General features: G+C 50.3%; 2 protein-coding genes and 3 non-coding genes across 7 annotated transcripts; all 5 read right to left on the bottom strand.

Moving 5' to 3' along the window:
- Positions 1–5,997: 5,997 nt before the first annotated feature.
- Positions 5,998–10,471, bottom strand: Rpsa (ribosomal protein SA). The gene is made up of 7 exons (XM_028854724.2): positions 10,372–10,471; positions 9,600–9,766; positions 8,742–8,860; positions 7,089–7,334; positions 6,596–6,724; positions 6,337–6,502; positions 5,998–6,158 (listed from the first exon to the last, which is right to left on the bottom strand). The coding sequence occupies exons 2-7, from the start codon at positions 9,730–9,732 to the stop codon at positions 6,064–6,066; spliced, it is 888 nt and encodes a 295-aa protein (XP_028710557.1). The 5' UTR covers positions 9,733–9,766; positions 10,372–10,471; the 3' UTR covers positions 5,998–6,063.
- LOC114681293 lies at positions 6,886–7,034 on the bottom strand. Its single transcript, XR_003732885.1, has one exon. It is a non-coding gene; the product is annotated as a small nucleolar RNA SNORA62/SNORA6 family (small nucleolar RNA).
- On the bottom strand, positions 8,479–8,681 carry LOC114681290. The gene has a single exon (XR_003732883.1). It is a non-coding gene; the product is annotated as a small nucleolar RNA SNORA73 family (small nucleolar RNA).
- LOC114681292 lies at positions 9,069–9,221 on the bottom strand. The gene has a single exon (XR_003732884.1). It is a non-coding gene; the product is annotated as a small nucleolar RNA SNORA62/SNORA6 family (small nucleolar RNA).
- A 3,282-nt stretch (positions 10,472–13,753) lies between the features above and the next one.
- Positions 13,754–27,022, bottom strand: Slc25a38 (solute carrier family 25 member 38). Of its 3 annotated transcripts, none has more exons than XM_028854716.2 (7): positions 26,689–27,010; positions 21,417–21,538; positions 20,430–20,514; positions 17,498–17,677; positions 17,088–17,262; positions 15,429–15,595; positions 13,754–14,536 (listed from the first exon to the last, which is right to left on the bottom strand). In XM_028854716.2, the coding sequence occupies exons 1-7, from the start codon at positions 26,815–26,817 to the stop codon at positions 14,414–14,416; spliced, it is 981 nt and encodes a 326-aa protein (XP_028710549.1). In that variant the 5' UTR covers positions 26,818–27,010; the 3' UTR covers positions 13,754–14,413. The 3 variants fall into 3 exon arrangements, with proteins under 3 accessions (XP_028710549.1, XP_037063940.1, XP_028710550.1); XM_037208045.1 differs by lacking the exon at positions 26,689–27,010 and adding an exon at positions 23,035–23,328; XM_028854717.2 differs by lacking the exon at positions 13,754–14,536 and adding an exon at positions 18,486–18,567 and having other exon boundaries at positions 26,689–27,022.
- Positions 27,023–27,270: the final 248 nt, after the last annotated feature.

Below are 27,270 nucleotides of genomic sequence, written 5' to 3'. Positions count from 1 at the left end.
AACAAAATTTGCCTTTATTCCTTTCCCACTACCTTCTACCCATTATTTTCTCATTTCTTCCCCCTCAGAGTTAATTGTTGTGTGCAGTCCTAATAGGAGCAGCTTGACCATTATGGTCACAGTCTATTAGCTAAATCTTAGGAATATGGGTAGACAGAACATTCCTGCACTGCTGCGGAATATTTGTACACTATGTGAAGATATGTTGCTGTGATTGGTGCAATAAAGAGCTGGATGGCCAATAGCTAGGCAGCAGGTATAGGTGGGACTTCCAGGGCAGAGAGGACTCTGGGAAGATGAAAGGTGGACATGCCAGGAGATGCAGAGCAAGCAGGATGTGCAGGAAGAGAGGTAACAGCAGCCATGAGACATGTGGCAGAATGTAGATTAATATAAATGGGTTAAGTTATGAGGACTAGCCTAAGGTATAGGCCAAGCTTTCATAATAAATAAGTCTCTGTGCCATTATTTGGGAGTTGAAGGGACATAGAAAGACCTGTTACATTTGTTCCCAATGCATGTCATATAAATCCACATAAGGCCTGAGAAAGCTTGGAAAAAAATAAAAAAAGGTTCCAAGTAGGCTTAGTGCTTACAGCCTGCACAGGCATGACTACCAAGCACTTGGAGGGGGTTTATGAGCAGCAGGTGGTGCACTACTTGGTGGTGGGAGACTAGGAAGAAGGGCCTACAGGAGCTGGGGCAGACAGACCGGCTCCAGGCCAGGGCCACAGGCATGAGGCTCCTTTCTCACTGACCTGAAGTGGGCGGCCACATGCTAAACAGGGCCACATAACAGAGGGCCTAGCCACCGCTTAGCAGTGAAAGGTTTGGCTCATGGTCAGAAAAGGCTGCAGATAGACAAAAAGTCAGGCCCAGACTGATTAAATCTCTAAACAGGTACAGTAAGTTTAAAAATGTGCTTAGATGCTGAAGAAAAGAAAATGGGTATAAACAGTCATAGAAAAATAGTTCTAAAATAATAAAGTGAAGTCTTTATAAAGAAAGAGTAAAGTAATATAAAAAGGATAAGTCACATAAGGATGGGAAATACTATAACACAGGGAGTTTGGGCCTTATGTGGTGTTTTGTTAATTTTTTGAATGGTAATGAACAGAAAACACCAACTGCTGAGAGACATTTTATTGTGGGAGAGACTGCCAAATCAAACCAGACTACATACTTTTAGGGATGTCTTAACTTTAGAATGGAAGCCAGAAAATGTATTGTGTTGGGGGAGAGGTTTGTTTCCACAGAAAACGAAAAGCTGTGGATTCCTTCAAAATTAATAGACCAGAATTGATCGGGGGAGACCTCCCAAGGATCTTGTCTAGAGATGTGGAAAAAAGCCAAAAAAGACTACAGGACAGGTGACTTATATGCTGACCCCTCTGCATAGGAACAACTCTGAGAATAGATGAGACATGATAAACCTTGTTAGCTACAGAGTTGATTTATTACATACCATCCTTTCATATAAATGGATAGACAAGTGTAGCCCAGGTGATCCAGCCTCTCAAAGTGCCTGTTAGTTTCCTCAAAAATTCATGATATAATAAAAAAAAATAAAATAACGCTCTCACACTGACATGGTGAGACACTGTCAGCTCACCAGTATGGTTGCTAGGCCCTCACAGACTCTGTCACTCCAGCCCAGCCTCAGACCCCTCCAGACTTATATGCTTACACTCATCCTCTTTTTTTATTTTTATTTATTATTCATTTATCTTTTTTTCTTTCTACAATCTATAGCACGTCTGGCTTATCGCGTCTCACATGGCTGGTATGCGCGCTGCAGCCTCTGTCATGGCAGCGCTGCAGCAGTTTTGTTTTTTTTTTTTTTTTTTTTTTGCTAGCACAGCGATCAGTTTATTTATTAAAATCAGACAACTGAATACAGACATAGCACAGCAATAAGCCATCTCACACCTGACTCAGCCATGGTTATCCTCTATACGGACTGCTGGTCGCACAGGCGAGGGCTCACAACATACGGCATACAGCATGGGTTTTTTTTGGCTCTCTAGTTACAGCTGCCTTCCAGTTCCTGAAGGAAGCACCTTGCATTTTGCTTCTGTTTGTGTTGTGTGAAATGGCACTTGCCATTCATTCACCTAATAGGAACAGAAGCAGATGATACAAAAATACTCAGACCCCTGGTGATTATGGGCAGTGGTCAGGTGGAACCTGGAGACTTGATGCAAAATTTTAATGTCTTAAAATGTTCCATGTTTGGGTTGCAGATGGCTCAGCCATTAAGAGCACTGGCTGTTCTCCAGAGGTCCAGAGTTCAATTCCCAGCAACCCACATGGTGCATCACAGCCATCTGTAGTGATATCTGTTGCCCTCTTCTGGCCTGTAGGTATACATTCAAGCAGAACACTGTATACATAATAAATTCTTACTAAAAGAAGTCTCCCATTTTAATGCTGTTAAGTACAAGGATGTTCATTTTATCCACGTTTATTACAACCACCTTGTAAAATGTTAAAATTAGGAAGCTAAGTAAGCTATTTATAGCCACTTACTAGCTCGCTCTAAAAGCTGTAACACCATGGAGAAATGCTTTATTGTAAACTCTAAGGGCAGCAGTTGGTTGGCAACATGTTGAATATGGAATTAGCTGCTCTTGCTGATTACATTCCCTGCTAAAGTTTATTGCTGTGACAGAAAGTGTTGATAAGCATCCATGCCTTGTTTCTCAATAAAGAAAACATCTCTAGGACTTTCTCATTGTCTTATTTAATGAAAAACCACAGCAGGCCCCTTCTTGTGCTCATGAGAGAATTTGACAGGAATGACTTGTATCTGTGACTTGTGGCATCTGCCAACATGGCTCAAATTGAGACTGGACAGTGCACCTTTAATAGTTTGCTGTGTTGGCCAGCAACTCAATACTGTTTCCTGTCTGTTGAGCAGGGATGTGGCTGTAGACTGGGGACATCAGTATGTGGCTCTCTCAACTATTTAGGCTTCCTTCCAATCTGTGAAACAATGGCGTCAAGAAATGTCCCAGGAAGTCCAGACCAAGGTGGACAGTGTGTCTATATTCTTAAGTCATGTAGCCTCACTTCCACCATAGCTTATTAGTAAAGACAATCACAAGGCTATAGCCATGAAAAGGAGGGAACAGTCCTCCTCTGGGGCAGCATCATCACAAGATGAGGCAGGCAGGATGTGAGCCTTTCTTACATTCTAAGCAGGTATTTAAATACTTTGTCTTTGGTACACTGGTTTCTCTTCAGATTGCATCATCCCATCTCTTTTGCTGTCGCATGTATCCTTGTCCATTTTTAAAAAGTGTTTTCTAGGGGGCTGGAGAGATGGCGCATGGGTTAAGAGCACTGGCAGCTGTTACAGAGGTCTTGATTTCAATTCTCAGCAACCACATGGTGGCTCACAACCATCTGTAATGAAATCTGGCGCCCTCTTCTGGCCTGCATACATGCATGTACACAGAACACTATACATAATAAATACATATTCTTTGCCTAAACCCTAAGTTAAGATTTTATTAAGAACTTATATTTCAGGGGCTGGAGAAATGGTTCAGCTGTTTTTTCCAGAGGACTGAGGACCAATTCCCAGCACCCACATGGCAGTCCACAACTGTAACTCCAGTTTCAGGGGATCTGACACCCTGAAACAAATGTACACACTTTACAAAAAAGAAAAAAACCAGATACTTGTGTTGCTAAATAATGCCAAACTGTATCAATCTCTACTCCCACCAGGGACTCCAGACCTGTGTTCCTAGTCTGGTTTTACCCAGCCTTGTTTCTGACAGATTTGCAATGTAATACAGCCCTTAATAATCACCTCAATGCTATCTAGCTGGACAGTAAGATTACTTCAGCAGGCTAGCTAGATCCGGCTGGAATGCCTCTCTTACATGACACTGCCCAGCAGCTGAGGAAAAGGTAACACAAGTCAATCCTTCCATTTCCCTAACACCACTAAGGTTTGGCCAGAAGAGGGCACTTTACAGATCTCATTACAAGTGGTTGTGAGGCACCATATGGTTACTGGGAACTGAACTCACAACCTCTGGAAGAGCAGTCAGCCCCCTAAACTTACAGGTTGGGTCACCATACCCAACATTCTAATTCACAAAACCCCTCTCCAGCATGCTGATCCTACTATTCATACCTAAATTGCTAATTTTAACAGATTTTGAAGCAGTCATTATACGGCCCAGCATTCCTCACACATCTGTGCAGAACTGGTCGGGGGGACCTTTGGACTTTACTGAAGGGTATGCCTTTCTTTTACCAAATTCAGGGGTCCGTACTTAGGTGGTACAAAGTCTTCCGCTGAGGACATGCTGAGAACTTCTGGGAACCCCGATTGCTCCAGCAGGAACCACTGGTCACCCAGGCAGATGCTTAAGCTGTACTGTGGAGTCCAAAGGGGCTCCTCTAGGTTTTCTTGGCTCCCACTGGGTTTTCTCATCTCATTGGATGTTTCCTTTTCTTTTTTCTTTTTTTGTTTTTTTCGAGACAGGGTTTCTCTGTGTAGCTTTGCGCCTTTCCTGGAGCTCACTTGGTAGCCCAGGCTGGCCTTGAACTCAGAGATCCGCCTGGCTCTGCCTCCCGAGGGCTGGGATTAAAGGTGTGCGCCACCACCGCCCAGCTGGATGTTTCCTTTTCTGCAGCCTGACTCATGCCTCCCTCTCCACTCCTCTGCTCACTACTGTATCCTGGGTGCTTAGTTAGAATGCTTGGTCCAGGATTAAGTGCTTAATAAATAGGTCTAGTGTAAAAATGAGCTTCTTGGATCACGCTATTCCTAATCTAGCGTGCATCTAGATGATGCACAGACAGAAACTCCAAGTTCACCATGGGACACGAAGTAGCACAAGCACCTATACCCCCCCACCTATCTAGGTTCTTCTCCTTCAGCCTCCCAGTGCTGCACTTACAGACTACCACCACCAGGCCCGTCTAGATGTGCTCCTACAGGCAAAATTATGTCTCAAGTACCTATGAATATTTAGTCAAGTGCAGAAAATCTCCACATCAAAATTACAAAAGCAGAACATGTAGATTGTTAAACAGCCAGCACCGCTCAAAATCATAAAACCAATGCAAGTCTAGGCTGTTGTGGGGCAGGAGTCTACACCCAGCCTGGTGCCAGTGGTAAGCTGAGTCAGTTACGGCATACCATAAGCAGCATTTAATATTCTTCAAAGCTTACACCAGCAAGAGTAAAAAAGCTAAGGAGATATGCTAACGATCACTTGCTTCTCCATAGGACCAGAGTTCTGTTCCCAGGACTCAAGTTGGGGAAACTCCAAATACAGTGGATCTGACGCCTCCACACTTAAAAAAAAAATCCCTATTTTGCTTATTTTCAAAGAAGTCTGGAGCTTCAACCTACTTACTGGCTCTACAGTCACAGTGATATGACACATGTCAGCAACTGGTAGCACCAGGAAGTGCAGCTCTGCCTTCAGGACACTTCTCCATCACCTCAGCAGATCTATGCTAGCACAGTACACACAGCACCCATAGACGAGCACAAAACTAGTGAGGCTACTACTGTTTGGTTATTACTACCTCAGGACAATCGGACAAGTTCTGCGTGGACTGCCAGTGTTCATCATGTTAACTGTTACGGGACATAAAACCCCAGTCGCACAAACCTTTTATGTCTACAACCCAGAAGAAAGATCTCTGCATCTGAGGTAGCCAAAACAGAGACCCTTATAAACACCACTCCCAGATAGATCTCCCCTATGCTATTTCCACACAGGCCCCAAGCAGCTTGTTATTCTAAAGACAACCTCAAAGCAACCCAGATTTAAAGTGGACCATGACTGTGCTCTAACTGTATTTTACAAACACTCTTCTAAACCCTGTTCACAAGCTGAGGTGTGTAACACAGACCAGGGCACTAGCCCCTCCGGCAAGCCTGTGTATTTACTTCCATTCCCTCAGCATCTTTTACACTCCAACAGCCACCCCAGCCCCGGTCTGGAGTAAAGACCTCAAGAGACAACTTGTAGGAACTTTATTTTCCTTCCACCTTTTTTCCCTTTGCTCAGGAGTCTGCAGAGGAGCTCAGGACCACTCAGTGGTGGCTCCAACCCACTCGGTGGCCTGCGCTGTGGGAGCTGCTGACCAGTCCTCAGTGGCTGGCTGGGCACTCCAGTCTTCTATTATAAAAACAACAACAAAAAAATGTCAGTTCTAGCAGAGTACGACTTTCCCCAACCCAACCACCAAGTGTGAAGACACGCACCCATCCATCCTCCCAGGGAGGACCAGCCCACAACACAAGGTCAGACATCCTCAGGCTCCCTAGCAGCCCGATGCCCTGACCTGGATACCTACCAGTAGGGAACTGCTGGATGGGTACAGAGGGCACCTGTACACCCTCAGACCAGTCTGCCACCTCTGGCTGAGCAGCAGTGAACTCAGGAGCTGGTGCAGTCCATTCACCCTGGAATTCCTCCTTGGTCACAGCCTTCTCAGCAGCGGCCTGTTCCTCCTTCTCAATCTAGTTTTTAAAAACACAAAGTCAGCTTCACTGAACCAGACCAAGGCACCTCATTCACTTAGTGGCAAGAAGCATTGGCAGGGTAAGCCTTACCTCCTCTGGGTCTCTGTAGAAGTAAAGATCAGGCATAACTTCCCATGGGTGCTCACGGGAGATAGTGCCACGCATGCGGAGTACTTCCCGGGCCAGCATCCACCACATCAGACCCACTGAGTGAGCTCCCTGAAAGAGTGGAGGGTCAATGACCACCAGTCAGCACAAACACAAACCTGTCCCCACCCACTGCACAGCACATACATGCAGGCAAAACTCATACACACAATAATAAACCCCCCAAATTACTTAAAAACGATCATTCAGGAGAAAGCACAGGCCTTCCTCACACTTGTAGCAAAGGTTACTATCAAACTCCACTCACCGGAACAGAGTGGGGTGTTAGCGAAAACCTTGCCGCTCGTGTAGCACACTACCTACACTTGGGAGTTCATCGACCAGTTTATGACCTCAACTCCAAGCTCTAACAATGTGCAGAGGAACGAGGGTTTTCTCAGATGCTCATTCATCAACTCTCCACCAGAGCAAGTACCTTATTGTTGCATGGGATGGCAATGTCCACATAGCGCAGAGGAGAGTCTGTGTTACACAGGGCAATGGTGGGCAGGTTGACATAAGACGCCTCTGTGAGGGGCTGGTGGTCAGCTCTGGGATCAGTCACCACTAGAAGGCGCGGCTCCCTGAAGGCTGCTTGGATCTGGTTAGTGAAGGTCCCAGGGGTGAAGCGGCCAGCAATCGGAGTGGCTCCAGTGGCGGCAGCAAACTTCAGCACAGCTCGCTTGGAAGGGAGACCGAGTCAGCATTTTCAAGCTTGGTTTCATAGGAACTGTTGATCCCCACTCTAGTCACAAGGCACCCTTCAGACACCAAAGCAGCACACTCTCCTCAGGATAACTGCAACCCTTGCACACCCCATCTCCTCATCTAGTCTGAGGAACCCAAATCATCTGTCTATGCAGATCACTGTTGGCGATTTCAAGTCACCTTACATGTCCCAAGTCTCTCAAAGGACAGTGACAGGTGCAGCCAACACCTCTGGCTTCTCATTAAATTTTTATCAGGACACAAGGCAAGCACATCTTCCTTTTCCTCTAGAAAACACTTCCTTTTGGTCTTATATTTAACTGAGTGGTTTACTTGCAATGTATACAAGTACATCACCCATGAACTTGAATAGAGATCAGGGTGTTGGATCCCCTTGAACTGGAATGTGAGTGCTGGCAGCTGTCCCCATTTTGAGGGGTATACAGGGTTCCCATCTTTGTAGCTTTGACATTCACAATGCCTATACCTCTCATCCCAGTGATTTCCTAACACCCTCCAAGAGATGATCTTTTCTGCTTTATTCAAGCACCTAAACACTTCCTGGCCAGGTAACAGTATATTCTATCCTGTCCCGTAACACAGAATGTCTCATCAAGTCCACTCTTGAGGAACCACTTGCTAAGACACTCACAGGACCCTTATTGCAACATTAAAACAGAAAAGTCTTGCTAGGATTTAAGTCCCTCAAAACCTATGAATTGCATTTTCACTGACTCAGCCATCCTACATAACAAAAACATCAATTTCCTTAACAGAAAAGATACACTTCACCTCACTATTTACAAATGAGACACTTAAGTTAGGAAATAATTTTAAGAACTCTGAAGAACCTGGACAAACCCTTACAAGAACCAGGCTCATTACCTTTCTTTTAAATCAGAAGTAACAAAAACAATTTCTTTTGTTTCTTTTTTGAGATGGGGTTTCTCCGTGTAGTTTTGGTGCCTGTCTTGGATCTTACTCTGTAGACCAGGCTGGCCTCAAACTCAAGAGATCTGCCTGGCTCTGCCTCCCAAGTGCTGGGATTAAAGGTGTGCACCACTGCCACCCAGCCAAAAACAGTATGTTAAGCACACAGCACTGCCCGAGGGATGTAGGACTGTTTCCTGCATGGTTTGCCTCCTCGTTCATCGTCCACAGGACTCTGAGAAGTTGTAGGAATATGCAGGCGCAGGCACAAAGCCCAGCTTCATCTCCAACGTTGTGGAAAGGGACCGTACGTCACTGGACAATGCCTATGCTCCCCCACGCCACTAGGACAGAGCCCAGGTAGAGTGACCTCCTGGGGTGTCCACGTTGGAACGCCTCCACCTCTACATCCTTCCAATGTCTTTTGTGGATTAACCTCCATTCTACACACCTGCCCGGTGTTCCTGGAGGAGATGACGCTGACATCAGCAGGGTTCTCAATGGCAACGATAGCACGGGCTGCAAGCAGCAGCTTCTCCCAGGTCCTCTTCAGGTTGATGATGTAGATACCTAGGTGAGATTTAAGAGTTTGTCATCCTGGCACTCACTCTGCGGACTTTTCTGGCTGGCCTACAACTCAGAAATCTACCTGCCTTCCAAATGTTAGCTGGCAACAAATGGAATTTGAAGGGGTGTTAGGGATTGATCCCAGTGCCCCAGATAGGTGTGCTCACAGCCTAGCCGAGAAATAGACACTCTGTAGGAGGGCAGACTGCATATATGTGGCAGAGACCACTATCAACTCCAGTCATAGAGGCACGCTCTACTGGTGTTAGCGAAAATCCTGCCTCATTCAATGTAGCACACTTCCGACACTCAGAAGTTCACTGGCCAAGCATGGCCTCCACTCTGAGCTTTAATAGTGTGCAGTTTCAATTCCATCTTTTCCTCTGCGATCATCCTCCATCGGGTACCACCGCATACAGATCCAATCCATCCTACCAAGCCCTCACAACTCTCCAGTATCTCAATTAACTGGTGAAGTCACTCTCTCTCACACACCCCATCATCCCACCAATCTTTCTCAGTTTACCCTCACACCTCATGTCTGTGATACAGAACGCACTCTAAGAAATAGTATCACCCAACCTCTTACCCTCCAGGACCCAACCCAGCAACTGTAGTGTCCCTGCAAACACACCAGAGCACTCGGTGTCAGTACTGCCCACAGCAGTGCTGTGCACCACCCAAACAGCGCAGTCAGAAGCTTCAAAGAAATTCACCCCGACTATCCAAAGTGGTAACTGACCATCACTTTTCCTCTTGTAGATGTACTGCTCCATCTGAAAGTCAAGGTTGGTGCCACCTAAGTGGGTTCCTGCAGCAAGGAATTTGAGGACATCCTCCTCCTTCATCTGCAGGACGTCAAGGGCTCCGGACATTGTGTTAAGTTTCCCTTTAAGTTACGACGGGAATCTGAAAAAGAAATAATTCATCTGGGCTTTCTCTCCCTTTTCTGAGACTAGGTCTCAATGTGGCCGGAGCTGCCCTAGCACTCACAGAGATCCCCCTGCCTCCGGAGAGCGGGGGTCCGCGGCGTGTGCGCCAGGCTCGGCAGGCACACGCTCTAGCCCAGTAGGTGAAGCGAGGTGGGACGTATTCGTACTCCTACCGCGTTCAACTTCTCTGGCCACCTATCCCACACACTGCATCAGGCCTTCCACCCAAGGGGCTTAGGCAGCAGGGAAAACAGCCTACTGCAGTTAGCGCGGGAACTCAGGGAAGTTCGACACGTTACGGGGTCGTGCAAGGCCGGGCGTGTTTGCGGGGTTCCGGGTTAGGGGTGTCCAGACTGGGGCCGGCAGCTCGGACCCGTCTCCGCGCCTTACAGGCAGCACCCAGCCCACAGGGCCTCGGGACGGCGCCCGCCCCACCTCACTGGGGCCGCCACGTGGCGCCGCCACCGCCGGGCACGGAGCCGCTCGGGCGGACGCGGCCTCGGCACCCTGGGCACCAGGCACGGGGCGGGGCGGCCGAGCCCGCGGCGTCGGGCGGCCCCGCCGAGCCCACCAGAGACTCACCAAGAACAACGCCGTATGGACCCGTCCCCGAGTAGCGCGGAAAGGATCGGCGGCCGGAAGTGACGTTCTTAAATACCCCACAGCCGGCCAATAGCAAAGCAGATTAAGCGAAAAGAGGGCAGAACTTTCGTGGCGGAGGGAGGCTTCGGCGCATGCGCAGACTCGGCAAGCGAGTCCGACGCCGAGGAGCGGAAGTTGAAACGGCCCGCGCCGGGCCCTGCTCCTAGAGCGCGCGCGGGGGCCGGAAGTAGCTGCCTGACCCGTGCAAGGTTCGCTAGTGTGGTTGGAAGGTCTGTGGAAATCAGGTCTGGTTACCGCAAGCACGATCTGCAGGGTTGCACGTGCTCTCTGGAGGACGAATTACCAACGCGCGACTCAGACTTTTATCTCTGGGGTGTTTTCTTGACAGTATAAAGGACAAGACTGTGTGCATAAAATTATTTTTTAGTCAAAGAGAAAATGCAGTTAACAAGTTTATTCTGTCCAATAAAATACTATGCAGCCATCTGAGGATCAAATATGTCCCATAGACCAAGTGCTGTGCTCATTGCATGAGTTGGCTGTTTAAAACCTGGAGCTTATGCAGGGACTCTTGGCTCAGTCTGGGAGGAGGGGACTGGACCTGCCTGGACTGAGTCTACCAGGTTGATCGTAGTCCTCAGGGAAGGATTTGCCCTGGAGAGGTGGGAATGGGGGGTGGGCTGGGGGAAGGGGAGGGGTGGGAGGGGGAGAATAGGGGAACCCGTGACTGATATGTAGAACTGAATGGTATTATAAAATAAAATTTAAAAAGAAAAAAAAGTCCCATAGTACAAAAGCATTGGAACCTAATAACTACAAATATAAAACTGACACCTATGTAGAAAGATGACTGAAAAAATAAAAACTAGACTGTCGGTAAAACAAAATGCATTTACTAACCCCTCACAACCAGCTGTGGAGGGGCCCCAACACAGCTCGACCACACAGCAGCCATGACAGCTTAGACAGCTTCTGTGACAGGCTTACTGGCAGGCAACACCCAGATCCAGGAAAAGCCTTAAGCTGATACCACCCAGGGATCCACCCAGGGGTGAGGACGTACCTGACATCCCCCCATTAGATAAGTGGCCAGATGCCCTTGAGTCTAGCACACACCTCTTTTTTTGTTTTACAGATACCCCTAGACAACTGTCAACCAATCAGGGTCCTGAACTCTGGAAATCCCCTCACCCCAACCTCTGCTACGAAAAAAAACCCCACCCCACCTGAGCTCAGGGCTCTCTGCTCTGTGTTCTTTGCTTTGACCTGCGGAATTCTGTCTCCATGTGGTCTTTTGCCAAGGGCATGTGGGGTCTTACTCTTCCCATTTCTTTGACACAGCCTGGGCCATCTATGGCCATCTGTGTGAGAGCTTTTTTTTTTTTTTTTTTTTTTTTAAAGATTGATTTATTTATTATGTATACAGTGTTCTGCTTGCATGTATGCCTGCAGGCCAGAAAAGGACTCCAGATCTCATTATAGATGGTTGTGAGCCACCATGTGGTTGCTGGGAATTGAACTCAGGACCTCTGGAAGAGCAGCCAGTGCTCTTAACCTCTGAGCCATCTCTCCAGCCCCGCTTTTTTTTTTTTAAGGTTTATTTATTATGTACACGATGTTCTGCCTGCATGTATGCCTACATTCCAGAAGAGGACGCCAGATCTCATTATAAGTGGTCATGAGCCACCATGTGGTTGCTGGGAATTGAACTCAGGACCTCTGGAAGAACAGCCAATGTTCTTAACCTCTAAGCCATTTTTCCAGCCCTGTGTTAGAGCTTTTTTTAAACACTGGAGCACATACCCACCTACCCCTCTGCTCCTTGGAGAAAGTAATGGCTCCTTCCTAAACTTGAGACCACCACCACCACCAAAAAAAAAAAAAGACGGTCACCCAGCAGGACACTACCAGCATTGAAGGATATGTGGAGAGGCCTGGGCGGCCTGACATCTGTTTACATCTGTACGCTGTTTGTACTGGTAGGTGGTAGAGTGCCTGCCGCACCTCACAAGGTCCCAGAACTCCAGAGGAAATCGGCTGGCCTGAGCATGGTGGTACGTACACCCCTGTTATTCACACTTCGGAGGCGGGGGCAAGAGGACCGTGAGTGTGAAGGTGTATTAATACCCTGTCTCAAAAAAAAAAAAAAAAAAAAAAAAGTAAAACTAAAAAGAACAAAGTATTGAACTTTCACATCAGGAATGTACCTCAAAATATTTTGATGAGTAAAAGAATATAGAATGTTCTAGTATCTATTAAATGATGCGTTCAGAAAGACAAAATTACAGAAAATGAGTTGTGGGCTGGGAATGAGGATTATAAGATCTTACAAAGGGATGTTCTAAAACTGATGTAGGGTCACGGCTGCACTTTTTGGACAGGGTCTCACAGGGGTGACTGAGTGTCCTATGACAGGTGTCCTGGGGATCAAACCCAGGACCTTGCATGTATTAGCGCTCCACTCAGCCATACATTAAGCTCCAAACCACTAGCCTGTGTACTTCAAACAGGTACATTGTTTAGTGTGTAAACTGAAGCTGCCTTTGTTTTCCTTTGGTTTTCTGGGACAAGGTTTCTCTGTGTAGCTCTGGATGTCCTGGAACTCACTCTGTAGACCAGGCTGGCCTCAAACTCAGAGATCTGCCTACCTCTGCCTCCTGAGTACTGGGATCAAAGGTGTGCACCACCATACCCATCTCTAAAGCTGCTTTTTTAAAATTAAGTTTTAAGGACTTATATGACAGGTCAAAAATTAAGTCACCTCAAAACTCCTCTGCTATCCTCAAGGAGTATCTAAATACTATTTAGATTTACCAAGAACTTTTTCCTTTCCTTTCTTTCTTTTTTTTTAAAAATAAAGACAGGGTCTGATTATGCAGCCCTGGCTGACCTGGAACTCCCAGAGAGCTACCTGCCTCTCCCTCTCAAGTGCTGGGATTAATGGTGTGCTTCTCCTCAATCTGCTATGCTTATTTTTGTTTTTCAAACAGATCTCAATCTAAGGTCTTTACTTTTTCCATCTGAACTTTATTTATGGAAAATGTGAGAATAACACAGATTAAAACAGTACATTTGGGGGTAGTAGTGGCCCACACCTCTAATCCCAGCACTTGGGAGGCAGAGGCAGGCGGATCTCTAAGCTCAAGGCCAGCCTGGTCTACACAGTGAGTTACAAGACAACCAGGGCTACACAGAGAAGCCATATCTCAAAAAACAAACCAAACAAACAATGAAACAGTACACTGGAAGCCTAGGAAGTGATTGTGTCCATTCTCTGGGGTCTACAGGAGGTTCCCCAGGGGCAAAATTAAATTCTATCTTATTTTGGGAGTGTTTTTTGTTTTTAGAGCCTCAAACAGTATCCAGCCTGTTGATGTCTTTATTTTAAAAAATTACATTTATTTCCTTATTGGGTATGGGTGCTTGCACAATGCACGTGAAGAAGTCAGAGGACAACTTGCAGGAGTTGGTTCTCCTCCTCCATGGGTGCGGGGATCCAATGCAGGCGAGCGCCGTAACTCTCGGAGCCATCTCACCAATTCACGACAGCTGGATTCACGACAGCTCGATTCACGACAGCTCGCGTTAGGTCCAGTCCCCCTAACTTGAGACTCCTGCCCTCAGACACGCCAGGAGGCCCGCAGCTTCTCTGCTGTGGGACTCCGCGCTCACCAGCATATCTAAGGTGCCCTATGACACAGGTAGGTGGTTGAAACAGAGCATTCTGGCAGAGGTCTCTCTAGAAATGCCTCTCAAGTAGCCTTGTGGGGCAACCAAGCTCGATCCCAGCTCCCTGTGTGTACTGGCTGGGAGTGTCTGGAGCTGTGGGCATTGGTGACTCCACTTTGGAGGCTCTGGGGGCTCCAGCGCTCCTCCAGTCTTTGAATGGGGGACTAAAGGCAACAGCATTTATGCCTGGTTCTTCAGACAGTGCTTCACCTGACTCCAGGAGAGCGAGCTGCAGCGGCCCATGGCAGGAACCAGGCAAGACAGCAGATTCTCCTTCCCCGGCCCTCTCCTGTCAGGACTTGAGGCCCATCCTGGCCATCATTTCTTCGTAGACAGTCCATGCCATGGCAGCCATCAGAGTTCTACGGAGGGCCCGGGGAACACCGCCTTGAAAGAAGCCACGCAGCCCATGGTTCTGTGATGAAAACCAGTGTCAAAACTTCAAAAGCAAAGTTCAGCGCAACTAATTACACCCCATCACCAGATGGCTTGTTCTCCATCTTAGAGTCTTAGTTTTCAACTGTGTGCCAAACCTGTGGATTATGGCCCCACGGGGATAACCAATGACCCTTCAATTTTCCTGTAACTGTGAGGGGCCACGTCTTTAGATCTGCACCACCTAGGGACACTTCTTAGTTTAAAAAGGAACATTTAAGCCGGGCGTTGGTGGCGCACGCCTTTAATCCCAGCACTCGGGAGGCAGAGCCAGGCGGATCGCTGTGAGTTCGAGGCCAGCCTGGGCTACCAAGTGAGCTCCAGGAAAGGCGCAAAGCTACACAGAGAAACCCTGTCTCGAAAAACCAAAAAAAAAAAAAAAAAAAAAAAAAGGAACATTTAGAACCTAGAGAGGTGGCGCACGCCTTTAACCCCGCCACTCCAGAGGCAGAGGCAGGTGACTCTCTTGAGTTCCAGGTCAGCCTGGGCTACATAACAAGTTCCAGAACACTCAGGAGCGGAGAGCACGCGCTCTTCTTCCAGGGTTTGCTCTGCAGCACCCACACGGCAGCTCAGTCGTCTCCACCTCCAGCACCAGGGGACGAAGTGCCCCTTCGGGCTTCCATAAGCACACACACCAACATGTACACACACACACACACACACACATCAATAAAATTGAAGGAATATAAAAGAACATTACGAGATTCTTCTGGGGTGCCAGAGATTGGAACCAGACCCAGGCAGGGGTAAAAGCTCTCTCTACTGGGAGCTGCCTTATGCAGGGTTGGTGTGTGCAGTCTGGTTTGGTGCATATGTCTGCTCTACAGACATCCCTGAGCACGAGAGCAGCACACGCTTTGCAGCCGTACCTTGAAGATGAGGGTGGCCGTTTGGCCAATCCACTGAGACTTCACTGGGGAGAGCTGCATATGAGTTTTGATCACGTCTGCAGGTTGAGTCACCACCGAAGCCAGAATGCCAGCAAATATCCCACAGCTGAAATTAACCAGGGGCATCAGAGCAGCATCCAACTGGTCTGAAACAACAAGGACAGCGTGAGCTACAAACCTCACATTCTCAGAAGCCGGTGGAGAGGCAGGGTTAACCAGTGTGCTCGGGGCAGGCCTGACCAGGGTCCTGGGATGTGTCTGGATGATGGGGTCACGGGAAAACGCATTATTCAGTATAACGACTTAAAACAATTAATATGTTAATTATATCTGACAGTTAATTAAAAATATCTGACAGCTCTGCAGCACCTGACTGGACAGTGTAGGTGTGGACGCCTTCTGACTGGACAGTGTAGGTGTGGACGCCCTCTGACTGGACAGTGTAGGTGTGGACGCCCTCTGACTGGACAGTGTATGTGTGGATGCCCTCTGACTGGACAGTGTAGGTGTGGATGCCTTCTGACTGGACAGTGTAGGTGTGGATGCCCTCTGACTGGACAGTGTAGGTGTGGATGCCTTCTGACTGGACAGTGTAGGTGTGGATGCCCTCTGACTGGACAGTGTAGGTGTGGACGCCCTCTGATGTAGGAAGGAGGAAGGAGCTATTCCCCCCAAACACGACAATTGCAGCTATTTGTCACCAGGGCGGTATTCCATTCCCACTTCCCCATTTATTCCGACAGCTTGTTGAGTTCAGGTTCATTCTGCAGAATGGGTTTCAAGCAACTCTGCTCTGCTCTGTCAGCATGTACCACCCACAGACTTGGCTCACGGGTGACCCACAAGCATTCTGGGGGGGTGGGTCTGCACAAGCACCTCAAATTTGCAGTTCTAGCCCCACCCATCTGGAGGGCTCAGGCGAACAGTAGCAGGGACATGGCAGGGGGAGTGAAAACTTTTCCTCAAATCCCCAGCCAGTCAGTGCTCCCCAGCTGGCCTGATGGGGAGCACACCAAGAGCTCACTGAAAAACAGACTGGCAGGCTGTGCCCCCAAAGCTTCTGCCCTGGGTTCCTTGATCATGTCTTGGGCATGCTATTGCAGAATCTTGGCAAAACACACTTTGTTTCTCTCCCAGCCTACCCTCTCTCCTTTAGAAGACATCAACTCTATAGGGCCTCCTATCACCCAGCCCCAGAATGGCTCCTGTGGTAGTTTGAATGTTACTGGCCCCCACAAGCTTACTGGGAATGGCACTATTAGGAGGTATGGCCTTGTTGGAGGAAATGTGTCACTGTGGGGGTGGGCTCTGAGGTCTCATATATACTCAAGCCACGCCCAGTGTCTCAGACCACTTCCTGTTGCCTGTGGGTCAAGATGTAGGACTCTCAGTTCCTTCTCCAGCACCGTGTCTGCCCGCACGCCACCACACTGCAGCGTGATGATAATGGACTAAACTCTGAACTGTGAGCCACCAATGAAATGTTTCCTTTATAACAGTTGCTGTGGTCATGGTGTGTCTTCACAGCAACAGAAGCCCTAACTAAGACAGCTCCATTCCTAAAACTCCTAGGACTACCCAGAGAAAAGGCAAAACCCAGCCTCTCAGAGACTGCCCTCGCCCACCACAGCCCCTTACCTGCACCACGGAGCACTGTGGTCTGGGTCTGGCTGTAAAACATCAGGTAGAGGCCTGAAAAGGGCGCATCGCGGAGCAGAGTTGCTGTCAGGCCCCTGAAGAGGCCTCGGTGGCCTTCGCTGCAATAGATGCTCCTCAGGGCTGCGTAGACGCTCTCGTAGCTGTAAGTCCCACTCTACAGAGGGAGGGCACATCTAGTGACTGGCACAGACTGGCATCCGAGCACTGGCCCAAGCAGAATTCGGGTTACATGCCATCACCACGGAACCAGGCTCCAGCTCACACACGGCCTGCCCTGTCTACAAAACTGAGTTATCTGAGCACGTTTTACCCTGAGTCAGACTACATTCCTGGGGCTGGCACGTGTGCTCACTACCCGGAACCCCAAGTTCTAAAACCGTTAGACTTACCTCGTAGCGCGTCTTGATCACCGTGATGGGTGACATGCAGACTCCTGCGACGGAGCGTGAGCCCATGCCCAGGATGACCAACTCCAGGGCGGTGGGAGGATGGCCTCGAAAGAAGTACTGCTTCAAAGAGTACAGAGTGCCAAAGTAGATTCCGATGCCAGGGACACACCTCATGATGGACTGTAGGGAAAGGCAGAGAGGGGAAGGATGAAACCAGACTCAAACCTACAGGATGCCTTCTGGAAGGTGATCCCTAGGAGACCCCAGGGTGATCCACATGCAAGCTGCTTGGTTAAGGTGTGAAGGGAGCACCAATGGGAGGAGGGGCGGAGACAGGAAGGCATCAGTCAGTACGGAGTGTATCAAAGCAGCTCCAGCTGTGGCTCAGTTAGTCCCCCTCTGCAAGTGAACACCCCGCCCCTGTGATCTTTCTGCTGGAGGGGCAAGGGGTGTAGTCAAACATCACTTCCCATCTTTCAGTGGCTGAAGGCTGCTGTGGGTGGAGGGTGGGAACCAAGGCTTGGTACTTCCAGCAAGGTGGGTCCTTGGGGCCAGCAAAAGCCTTTGGGCAAAGAAATAAAGGTGTGGCCATCCCAGCCCGCTTTCACGGTGGTGGCAAGGTGAGGCTGCGCTGACGGACAGTGGGATGCCAGCTTCGGAGCCAGGGCTGTGCTGACAGTCATATGAGTGGAGACGTTAGTGACCGTACAGGAGACGGGGGAAGCGAGCAGCCCCTCATATCTGTGGGAAGGGGGTAGCCAAAACAGTGGACCACACTGAGTCCTATGCACACTGTACTTCTGTCTCCACTCTTCAAGGCCGGGAGGCAGAGTGATAAAATCTGCATGACTGCAGCGTCCCTTCCCTTACACCCCCACTGTCCTGCTCTCCCTCTTCTTGTGATAGTTAGAGCCAGCAAAACACCTGGGGGAGGAGATGAGGCAAGGTGATCGACACAGGCACTGGAGGAGGTCAGGATCCTACTGACCTGATGACCTGTCACAGGGGACCATCCATGATGACCCCCATGGCTGGATTGAGGAGCAGGAGATGCTGACAGCCAGGGCATCCTGACAGAGGAAAAGCTGATTTATTTGTGAAACTGTTCAGAAGAACTGAGGCCAGGAGTTCAACTCCTCAGAGCCTCTGCAGGGGTCACAGCTCTGGAGGGCACTCAACGACGATCTGGCCCCGTGGTTTTGTCCTTTAACGTGCGACCTAAAATACTTCAGCAAATTTTGGTAACATCCACGTTTCTTCTCCTCTTCTGATGTGACTCACAAGGTCACAAACATGCCTTGCTTGTTTTTGTTTTTGTTTTCAGACCTGGTCTCACTGTATATCCTTGGCTGGCTGCTAATTCACAGAGATCCCCCTGCCTCTGCTTCCTGAGTGCTGGGATTATGCCCAGCAGTTACCTTTTAAAAAAAGTTTGTTTTTGTTTATGTGTATAGATGTGTGTCTGTATATGGGTTTGTACATGTACATGAGAGAATGCAGAGTCCAGAAAAGGATGATTGATCCCTTGGACCTGGAATTACAGGCGGTCATGAGCTGCCTGACATGGGCGCTGAGGTGGAACCCAGGTTTAAACACACGGTTGGTTTGCTCAACGTAGGCTCTTAACCACTGAGCCATCCTCCAGTCCACTAGCACGTCTTTATAGCCTCCAATCTGTTCTCTCACTCCCGGTCAGGCGCGACCACATCTCATACTCCGCGGTACCCGCTCTGTTGTGGACGCAGGTCCCACTTGCTGGCACCTTAGAGAAGAGCCTCACTGCTTCACATCTGGCCCCTTGCTCAGTTTCCTTTCTCCAGTCACGTCAGCATGCCAGAATGTGGCAGCCGCTTCAGTCACATGTGTGGCTTGTTCCTGCGCAAGGCTGCTTCCGAATGCAGGTGACTGTGTCCCCCACTTGTGCTGAGGGGCTTGTGGTCACTCATTTCAGGAGATCTCTTGCTGAAGTCTTCAAGCGGGCTCCGTGCCCTCTGGTGTACACGCTGCCATCAATTAGAGCATATTTTCTGTTCCTGTCTCCACTCACAGAGGCAGCGCACTGTCCACCTTAGCCTAGCACGTTCCACAGCCATGGCTGTGATCACATGGAGCTGTTAACTTCTGCAATCTGAACTATGACAACAAAAACAGCCTGGATCTCTTCCTCCTCCTCCACCACTTCATGGACACAGCGCTCCTTCCTTTTCTTCTTCCACCTTCTTTACCCGCCCCCAAAGCCCTGTATGGCTTCCCTTTGGCAGGTCCCACTGTCAGCGCCAGGGTGTGCTGAGGACATCAGTAAGTAAGATACGGTAACCTCATGGTTCCCCAGCAGGTGAGCTGATAACCTGACAGCTACTGAGTGATTGACAGGTGAGTGGTGAGCACAGGGCCGAGTGTGAGTAATGCGTCACACCCAGAACAATGCACGATTGAAATCCTATGTGTTGTTCATCTACAGAACTTTCTATTTAGTGTTCTGGAGCAGGGCTGACTGCAGGGAAACTAAAACCAGAGGTCATGGTTTGAGAGGAGACGCCCCTCACAACCCATGTGGTTAAACACCGTGTCCTCAGACGGTGGTGCTGTTTTGAGAGGCTGCAAAATGTCAGCAGGAGGCCGGACAGCTGGAGGGAAGTCCTGGCCCCGCCTTCTTCTAGCTCCTTGCTTCCTGATTTGCTGAGATGTGAGCAGCTGCCTCAGGCCCCTCCCACAAGGCTGGGAAGAGCTATTCCAGCTGCCACGCTTTCCCACCAAGATGGACTCGGTCCCCACACAAACCCCGACAAGCGTCTCCTCTCTTGAGCTGCTTCTGTCAGGGATTTGGTCACAGCAATGAAAAGTAACCAATACACACAGACTGGGGAGGAGCCATATAGTCTAAGCAACAACCGGTGAGGTGGAGGAGAACCCAGACCAACAGGCAGCTTACAGGAGACATCCCTTTCCAAAGGCCCAAAGGACTTTCCGTGCGAACCACCTTCCAGAACACCGCCAACATCCCGACACGCTTGGAACTGAAGGAGACAAAATGGACAGGAAAGAAAACAAATGTTAGACCACACCCTCACAGCGGAGTTCCCACCGAAGACTGTCTAAAACACAGGGATCTCTAGACTGCATCTTAGAATTGCTCTTTTAAAAATCTATTATGTATGCGCGCGCGCGCGCGCGCGCGCGCGCGTGTGTGTGTGTGTGTGTATGTGTGTGTGTGTGTGTGTGTACATGCACACATGTGGAAGTCAGAGGACAACTTGCAGGAATCAGTTCTCTCCCCCCAAGTCGGTCCTAGGGATCAAATCAGGTCGTCAGGCTTGGCAGCAGGCACCGTCACCAGCTGACCCGTCTCACCAGACCCACAATTCTTCTTGACTGCCATGCATTCATGGTTTGGCACACACGCATATTTACTTGTCTATTCACACCACCAGCAATGGGATAAACTCCACTTTACATACCGGTTGTGTAGTTCCCACAGTGCTGAGAGACACAAATTCATTCCAAAGGGATGGTATTAAAAACAACAACCCAGGACCAGGCAGCACAGTCCTAATGTCACAAGGTAGCACAGCACCAATGCAAATGTTACTGAAGAAGGTCCTCCGGCGCCGTTCAAAAGGACCCAATTAATCAAGTTATAATGTGCAGGTATATAAAACTGCATTAGCTTGTTTTCTTCAGAAAACAGTATCCACGAAGCACATGACCCAGCACTCAGGAAGCTGAGACAGGAGGATTGCAAGATCAAGGTCAGTGCAGGATACACAGCAAGACTCTTGTCTGAAGCAAACACAACAACAGAAAGGAATTCCAGCCTGGCTTGTGCTTCTCTAACGTCATGAAGTTGATGTAACTTGTAAGGCTAGTCCTGTGTCCGAGAAGTTGCCAAACCCGGCCGGGAGGCAGGGCGACAGCCTACCGTAGGTCTGCGGGCTGTAGGGTCTGCAGGCGGGTTTTGAGGAGATCCAGAGGCTGGAAGAGGAGGGTGGAGCAGGTCCCACTGATGGAGCCGCAGAGGAAAGCCTTGATCACCGGATGTAACTGCAAGAGACGGTGGCGTCGGCGGCAGGCTACCCACCAAGCCCAGCTCCTTTCCCCACTCCGGCACCTGCCATGCTTTCCCGAGGACCTTCAGGACCTTGAGGACCTGTCACAACCCCATCCCAGCCTTCTTCTAGCTGGGCTCTCCACTTCCTGATTTGCTGAGCCGTGACCACGTGCCTCGTGCCCCTCCCACAACGCTGTTGGGAGCCACTCCAATCGCCACGCCTTTCCCACCACCTGGGGGGAGGGGGGGAGTAAAGTCTGCAGCCAGTACTGAAGTGTGCACAGCAAAAGGGACCTCTCTGGTCTCACTATTTCCTGCTCTAACGCTGGCTCCACTCGGCAACACGTCCATTTTCATGGCACGCTTCCCTATCTGTCCTTATGCTGAGTGCAGTATGACCAGCGCTTCCCCGAGCTCCGGGTCGTAGGAGCTGCAGGGATTTTATAGGAACAAGTCCAAACCCACGAGAGCATAAGCTTGGCCACTATGTCTAGCTTCCAGTACTCCATTAAAGCTCTGCCTTTCCAGCAAGGGCGGTGGTGGCACACACCTTTGATCCCGGCACCTGGGAGGAGGGGCAGGTGAGCTTGAGGCCAGCCTGGCCTACAGAGTGAGATCCAGGACAGCCAGGGATACACAGAGAAACCCTGCCTCGGAAAAACGAGCAAAAACAAAAAACAAACAAACAAACAAAACCTCCTGCCTCTCTTCTACCCACCATCTCACGGGACCCGAGCAGACCGACCACACACTGCAGAGCACACACACACTTCAGGCTACGGCCCCTCCCTCAAACCCTGCACTGCCACACGCAGGCTTATCTTCTGGCTCCACTCCTTTCAGACACTGAAGTACCTCCCTCAGGCACACCCCAGGAGTGCACCCCCACTTCGGGGTACTGGGTTTCCACGACAGCGTCCCCTTTCTGGAATGCAGCAGAATCACCAATGACAACGCAGACACTTCACAGCTCTCCTCCTCCAAACAAGACAAGGCTTGGCAGAGCCCATCTGGAGACCTCCTGCTCCCCCATTTAGTGGCACCTGTACTCCCCACCCTGGCCGGCTCCCGAGATCAGACAAGACTAGGCGCATTCCAGGTGGTATCGCCATAGACTACTTTTTAAAATAACTGACACACTGTGGCTCTAACGGCTTATAGAATGACTATGAAGTCTCTGTTATGACGTCAAATCACCAGGAACCCAAATGTCATCTGAAGCACCCCTTTCAGAGAGAAGAGAGTCCACACTAACTTCCATCCAATACACCTGGACTTGGTTTCAAGACCACTGGGACTAAAGAAGTTCTGAGAGTTGAACACTGGATGGGATGACAGTCCCGGGGTGTCAGCAGGGCTCTCAGAAGACATCAGGCAAAACCAGGCGGTGTATTTCAGCACATCGGGACTGGCAGCCAGTGCCCTCACCCCAGAGATGCCAACTATTGTGCCAAGCAAAACTCCCCACAAAGCTGCTCCTCAGCCTCACCTGAGCCTTTGCAGTGTTGGGGGGTTCAACCTCCTCATATACCCGGTCCCTCTCTTCCTTGGACATCTCTTCTCTGCCTGGAATTCTGCTCCAGAGCCTGTTTCCAGTGCCACACTGGGCCTGTCAGGCTTCGGGCTTGCCATCTAGTCAGAACTCCTCCGGTAAGGTTCCTTCGGACTCACTGGGGCCTGCACATCCCAGGCCCCCTCTTCCGCCCCGTCCTTAACTTACTTGAATTCTTAAGTGCATTTGATATCAGTGACCACCTCCCTCTCGGTGCTGGTTCCTTCCACGCCCCTCCCCACCTCACCCCACCCCGGCTACAGGTCTCTTCCCCTCTACGTGCACATCAGTGCTGCTGCACCTCTTATCTCCTCAGCCCGCAGCCCTTCAGAGCAGCCCCACCCACAACCGGGCTTCAGACACACTCCCATTCCACCCGCACCTCCCGCCACTCTGCCATCCCAGGGTCCCCTCCTGCCCATGGGGGCCCACGGGGGTCTCAAACCCAACAGGTCAAACTGGAAACTTGGGCAATGGTCCCCCACACCTGCCTCCTCCCCAGTCTCCGGAGACTCGCTCTGCTCTGCCTGCTGCTTCCTGAGTATGTCCTGAGGACTGACCCATCAGTCTGCCCTGTCTGTCCTCCAACCTGAGCAACAGAGAAGTTCTCTAAAGAATGAGTTTGTTCGGGAACCAGCCGGGGGTTTGCAAATGTGGTGTGTGGGCCAGGAAAGATCCCATATTCTTGAGCCCCCCTCCTTCCAGTCCAGCAATGATCCCCGTCCTGAGCCCCCCTCCTTCCAGCCCAGCAATGATCCCCGTCCCCTCATTTCTCTGGCCACTATCCACGGCTCTTCTTCCACTGAGCCATGCTCTCACATCCCTCAGGCAGCTTCGGTTTCCTTAGTTTCTAGCCTCTCATCTACACACCACTGCTCTGTGGAGCTCCACACAAACCCACACTGCCGCTGCTCAGATGTCACCCCAGACAACATCTGGAACTGAGCTCATCTCCCTCCTTTGCTCCAACCTGTTGCTCCTCGGCATGCCGCATCCAAGTGAACACGCTGCTGTCTGTCCATCCTGGCCTGGGCCTCTCCGCACTTGCTCTCTGGACCCACCCAGGCTCCAGGGTGCACCTCTCCTTCCCTGCTGACGGCCACAACCTTTTCATCGCAGCTCTTTGGCCCCTCCATCGACTTCCTACCCCAAAGCCAGGGTCGTCTTTAAACACTGCAGACTGGAGTCCGCAGCCTCAATGAGACGTGTTCTGTTCACGTATCAATTACCAACTCATGCAAGCAAACAGGATGGAACAAAGCTTATACGTAACGGTAAATGTACTAGAAACTACTAAACATGACAACTGTCAGGAGTACTCATCCAGAGTAAATCAAACATGATTCGGCTGCTCCCTAACTCTCCCAGACAGTGTCACCTACTGCCGCAAGGCCCTCGGCCAGCACACAGGCCCTCCTCACCTCCCTGGCCCACACATTCACCATCCGCTAGTGCCATAAGGTGCTCTCCCTGCCTCCCTCTCACCTCTGAACACTCAGACATTATCCCTCCATCTCAGGTCAGGTCCAGTGCGTCTCCCTGACACCTGCAGCAGCCCCCTGTGGCCATCATCCTTATGACACAACCCCGTCTCCTTCACGGTCCTCTCAAGCACTGACATGGAAGCAAGACAGCCAGAGGGAGAGGCAGGAGAACTCCGAGACTGAGGGGCAGCCTGATCTACATATTGAGATCCAGGACAGTCAGAACTACATAGAGACTCTCTCTCAAAAACAAAACAAAACAGCCGGGCGTGGTGGCGCACGCCTTTAATCCCAGCACTCGGGAGGCAGAGCCAGGCGGATCTCTGTGAGTTCGAGGCCAGCCTGGGCTACCAAGTGAGTTCCAGGAAAGGTGCAAAGCTACATAGAGAAACCCTGTCTCGAAAAAAAAAAAAAAAAAAACAACAACAACAAAAAAAAAACAAGAACTGGTGTTCAGAAAGTGTGCGACACAGACAGATGAATGGTTCTTCCTAACAGGAAACCTGTACTCAGCTCTCCCTTGAGCGGAAACCCACAGGATAAGGCCCGGTAGCCCCTGAATGTCCTGTCCCAGAACAGGATAAAATCACTCCCAGCAAGGTTACTAGAAGGAACAGTAACACAGCTTCTGGGCAGGTTCTCCTAGCTCTGCTTCTCAAAGGCATCGCAGCCTGTTTATCTATCTGTTCTGGGAACTGAACCTCGGGCCTGCATGCTGGACAAGCATGTTTCCACTGAGACACTTCCAGCCCTGCACCACTTTGTTTTAAGGCTGCTGTCCTTCACCTCCATGCCTGGTGGCAGAAACCGCACTTTAAATGTCTTATCTTCATAGCACAGTGACCGAGAACATCACTGGCCCAATAAATACTCACTGAATCAACAAAAAGAGCCAACAGCTTTTTTTTTTTATTGGGTGGAGGGGATCAAGACAAGGTTTCTCTGTGTATCCCTGGCTGTCCTGGAACTTGTTTTGTAGACCAGGCTGGCCTTGAACTCACAGAGATCCACCTGCCTCTGCCTCCTGAGTGCTGGGATTAAAGGCGTGAGCCACCACCGCACAGCTGAATATTGCAATTTTCTCAGCGTGAGAACAGACAAAAACAATCAGAAGGGGCTGGAGAAGAGTCAAAAGCGAGCAGTGTTCTCCCAGGGCCACGGGGTTCCCAGCACCCATATGGGAAGCAGTGCTCACAACCACCTGTAACTCCAGCTCCAGGGGATCCCAACACGCTTTTGGCCTCCATGGGCACTGCACTTTTGTGCACATACCCCCACCACACACACACACATAAATAAAAGTAAATAACACCTAAAAGCATAATCAGCAAGTAGGACTACACACAAACACAAGTCGATATCATTTCAACAGCCAATCAGTTCCACAATCTATACCACTCACAACAAAACCACAACCAACAGAATCCCTACGTCCAATACAAACAGAAGGGGAGAGATGGCAGTCCAGGGAGAAAGGGCATGCAGTTTTGGAAGACATGATCCTGGAGCTGCCAGGTTATCTTTAAAGATTTCCAAAAAGCCACACAGAGGGGAGCACACGCCTTTAGTATCTGCACCCTGGAGACAGAGACAGGCCAATCTCTCCGAGTTCGAGGCCAGCCTGGTCTAAAGAGCGAGTTCCAGCCAGGGCTGCACAGTGAGACCCTGTCTCAAAACAGGATAAAAATGTTAAGGACATCCCAAAAGGAGTGCGTCGTCCTCCTGCCACGGAGGAGCGTCGCTGCCCGGGTCCGCCCTGCCTCCCGCCGCACCCCCGCCGCCGCCTATGGTTGGCGAGGCCCCGCCCAGGCTGCGGGAGACACCGCCCCGCCCCGCCCCCGCCTCCGCCAATGGCAGCCCGGCGCCCGGCCGCGCAGCCAATCTGACTGGGGGGCGTGGCCTTCGCGAGCCGTGGAAGCTGAGGCAGCAGCCCGCAGGGAAGCGGGACCAGGGAGGCGGCCTGCAGCGGGCGGCCTGAGGGAGGCCCGGGTGACCCGAAGCGCTCATATCCATTGCCGCCAGAGGGCTCTAGGTCTGGAATGTTCTAGAAGCACTGCCCCCAGCACAGGCAGTTCCCGACCCGGTGCCCCCGCCCCCAGGAGCTCACCATGAGCGTCTCCACCGTGTCCTCTACGTCCTGCGGCGGCAACAGCGCGGAGCGCGCCTTCTCGATCACGGGGGACGCGAGCCCGGCCCCGGCGACTGCGAGGCTCCGCGTCTCCGCGCTCACGCCCATCCCTCCCCGCCAGTCCGCACGCCGCAGGCAAGCCTCAGTACCCGAGTCTAGAGGGTCTGTGTTTCCGGGGGAGGAGAAAATAGAAGGAACCAGTCAGGAAGATGAGTTTCCACTTCCGCTTCCGTTGATGTTGAGCGCCATGCGCCGAGTAGCGCTCTGATCGCCACCTGGAGGTTACACGCGGATTGCAGAGCTCGCAGTTCTAGGAGAACCAAGGGCTTGCCTTCTGCTTGGGGCATTTTGAAATGTGTGACGGGCTGAGTTTTAATTGTATTTCATTTTAATTAAATTATATTTAAGAACTGAAGCATGTTGGGATGCCTTCTTTTTAGACACTTTTTAAAAGTAGAATTCACATTTCTCCATGTATTTACTTATCTTTTGTTTCTCGAGACAGGGTTTCTCTGTGTAGCCCTAGCTGTACTGGAACTCACTTTGGAGACCAGTCTGGCC

The sequence above is a fragment of the Peromyscus leucopus genome, chromosome 7 (genome assembly GCF_004664715.2).
Source record: "Peromyscus leucopus breed LL Stock chromosome 7, UCI_PerLeu_2.1, whole genome shotgun sequence".
Classification (NCBI taxonomy): domain Eukaryota; kingdom Metazoa; phylum Chordata; class Mammalia; order Rodentia; family Cricetidae; genus Peromyscus; species Peromyscus leucopus.
Note: the sequence above shows the minus strand (reverse complement) of the source record. Positions and strands in the feature narration are given on the sequence as shown.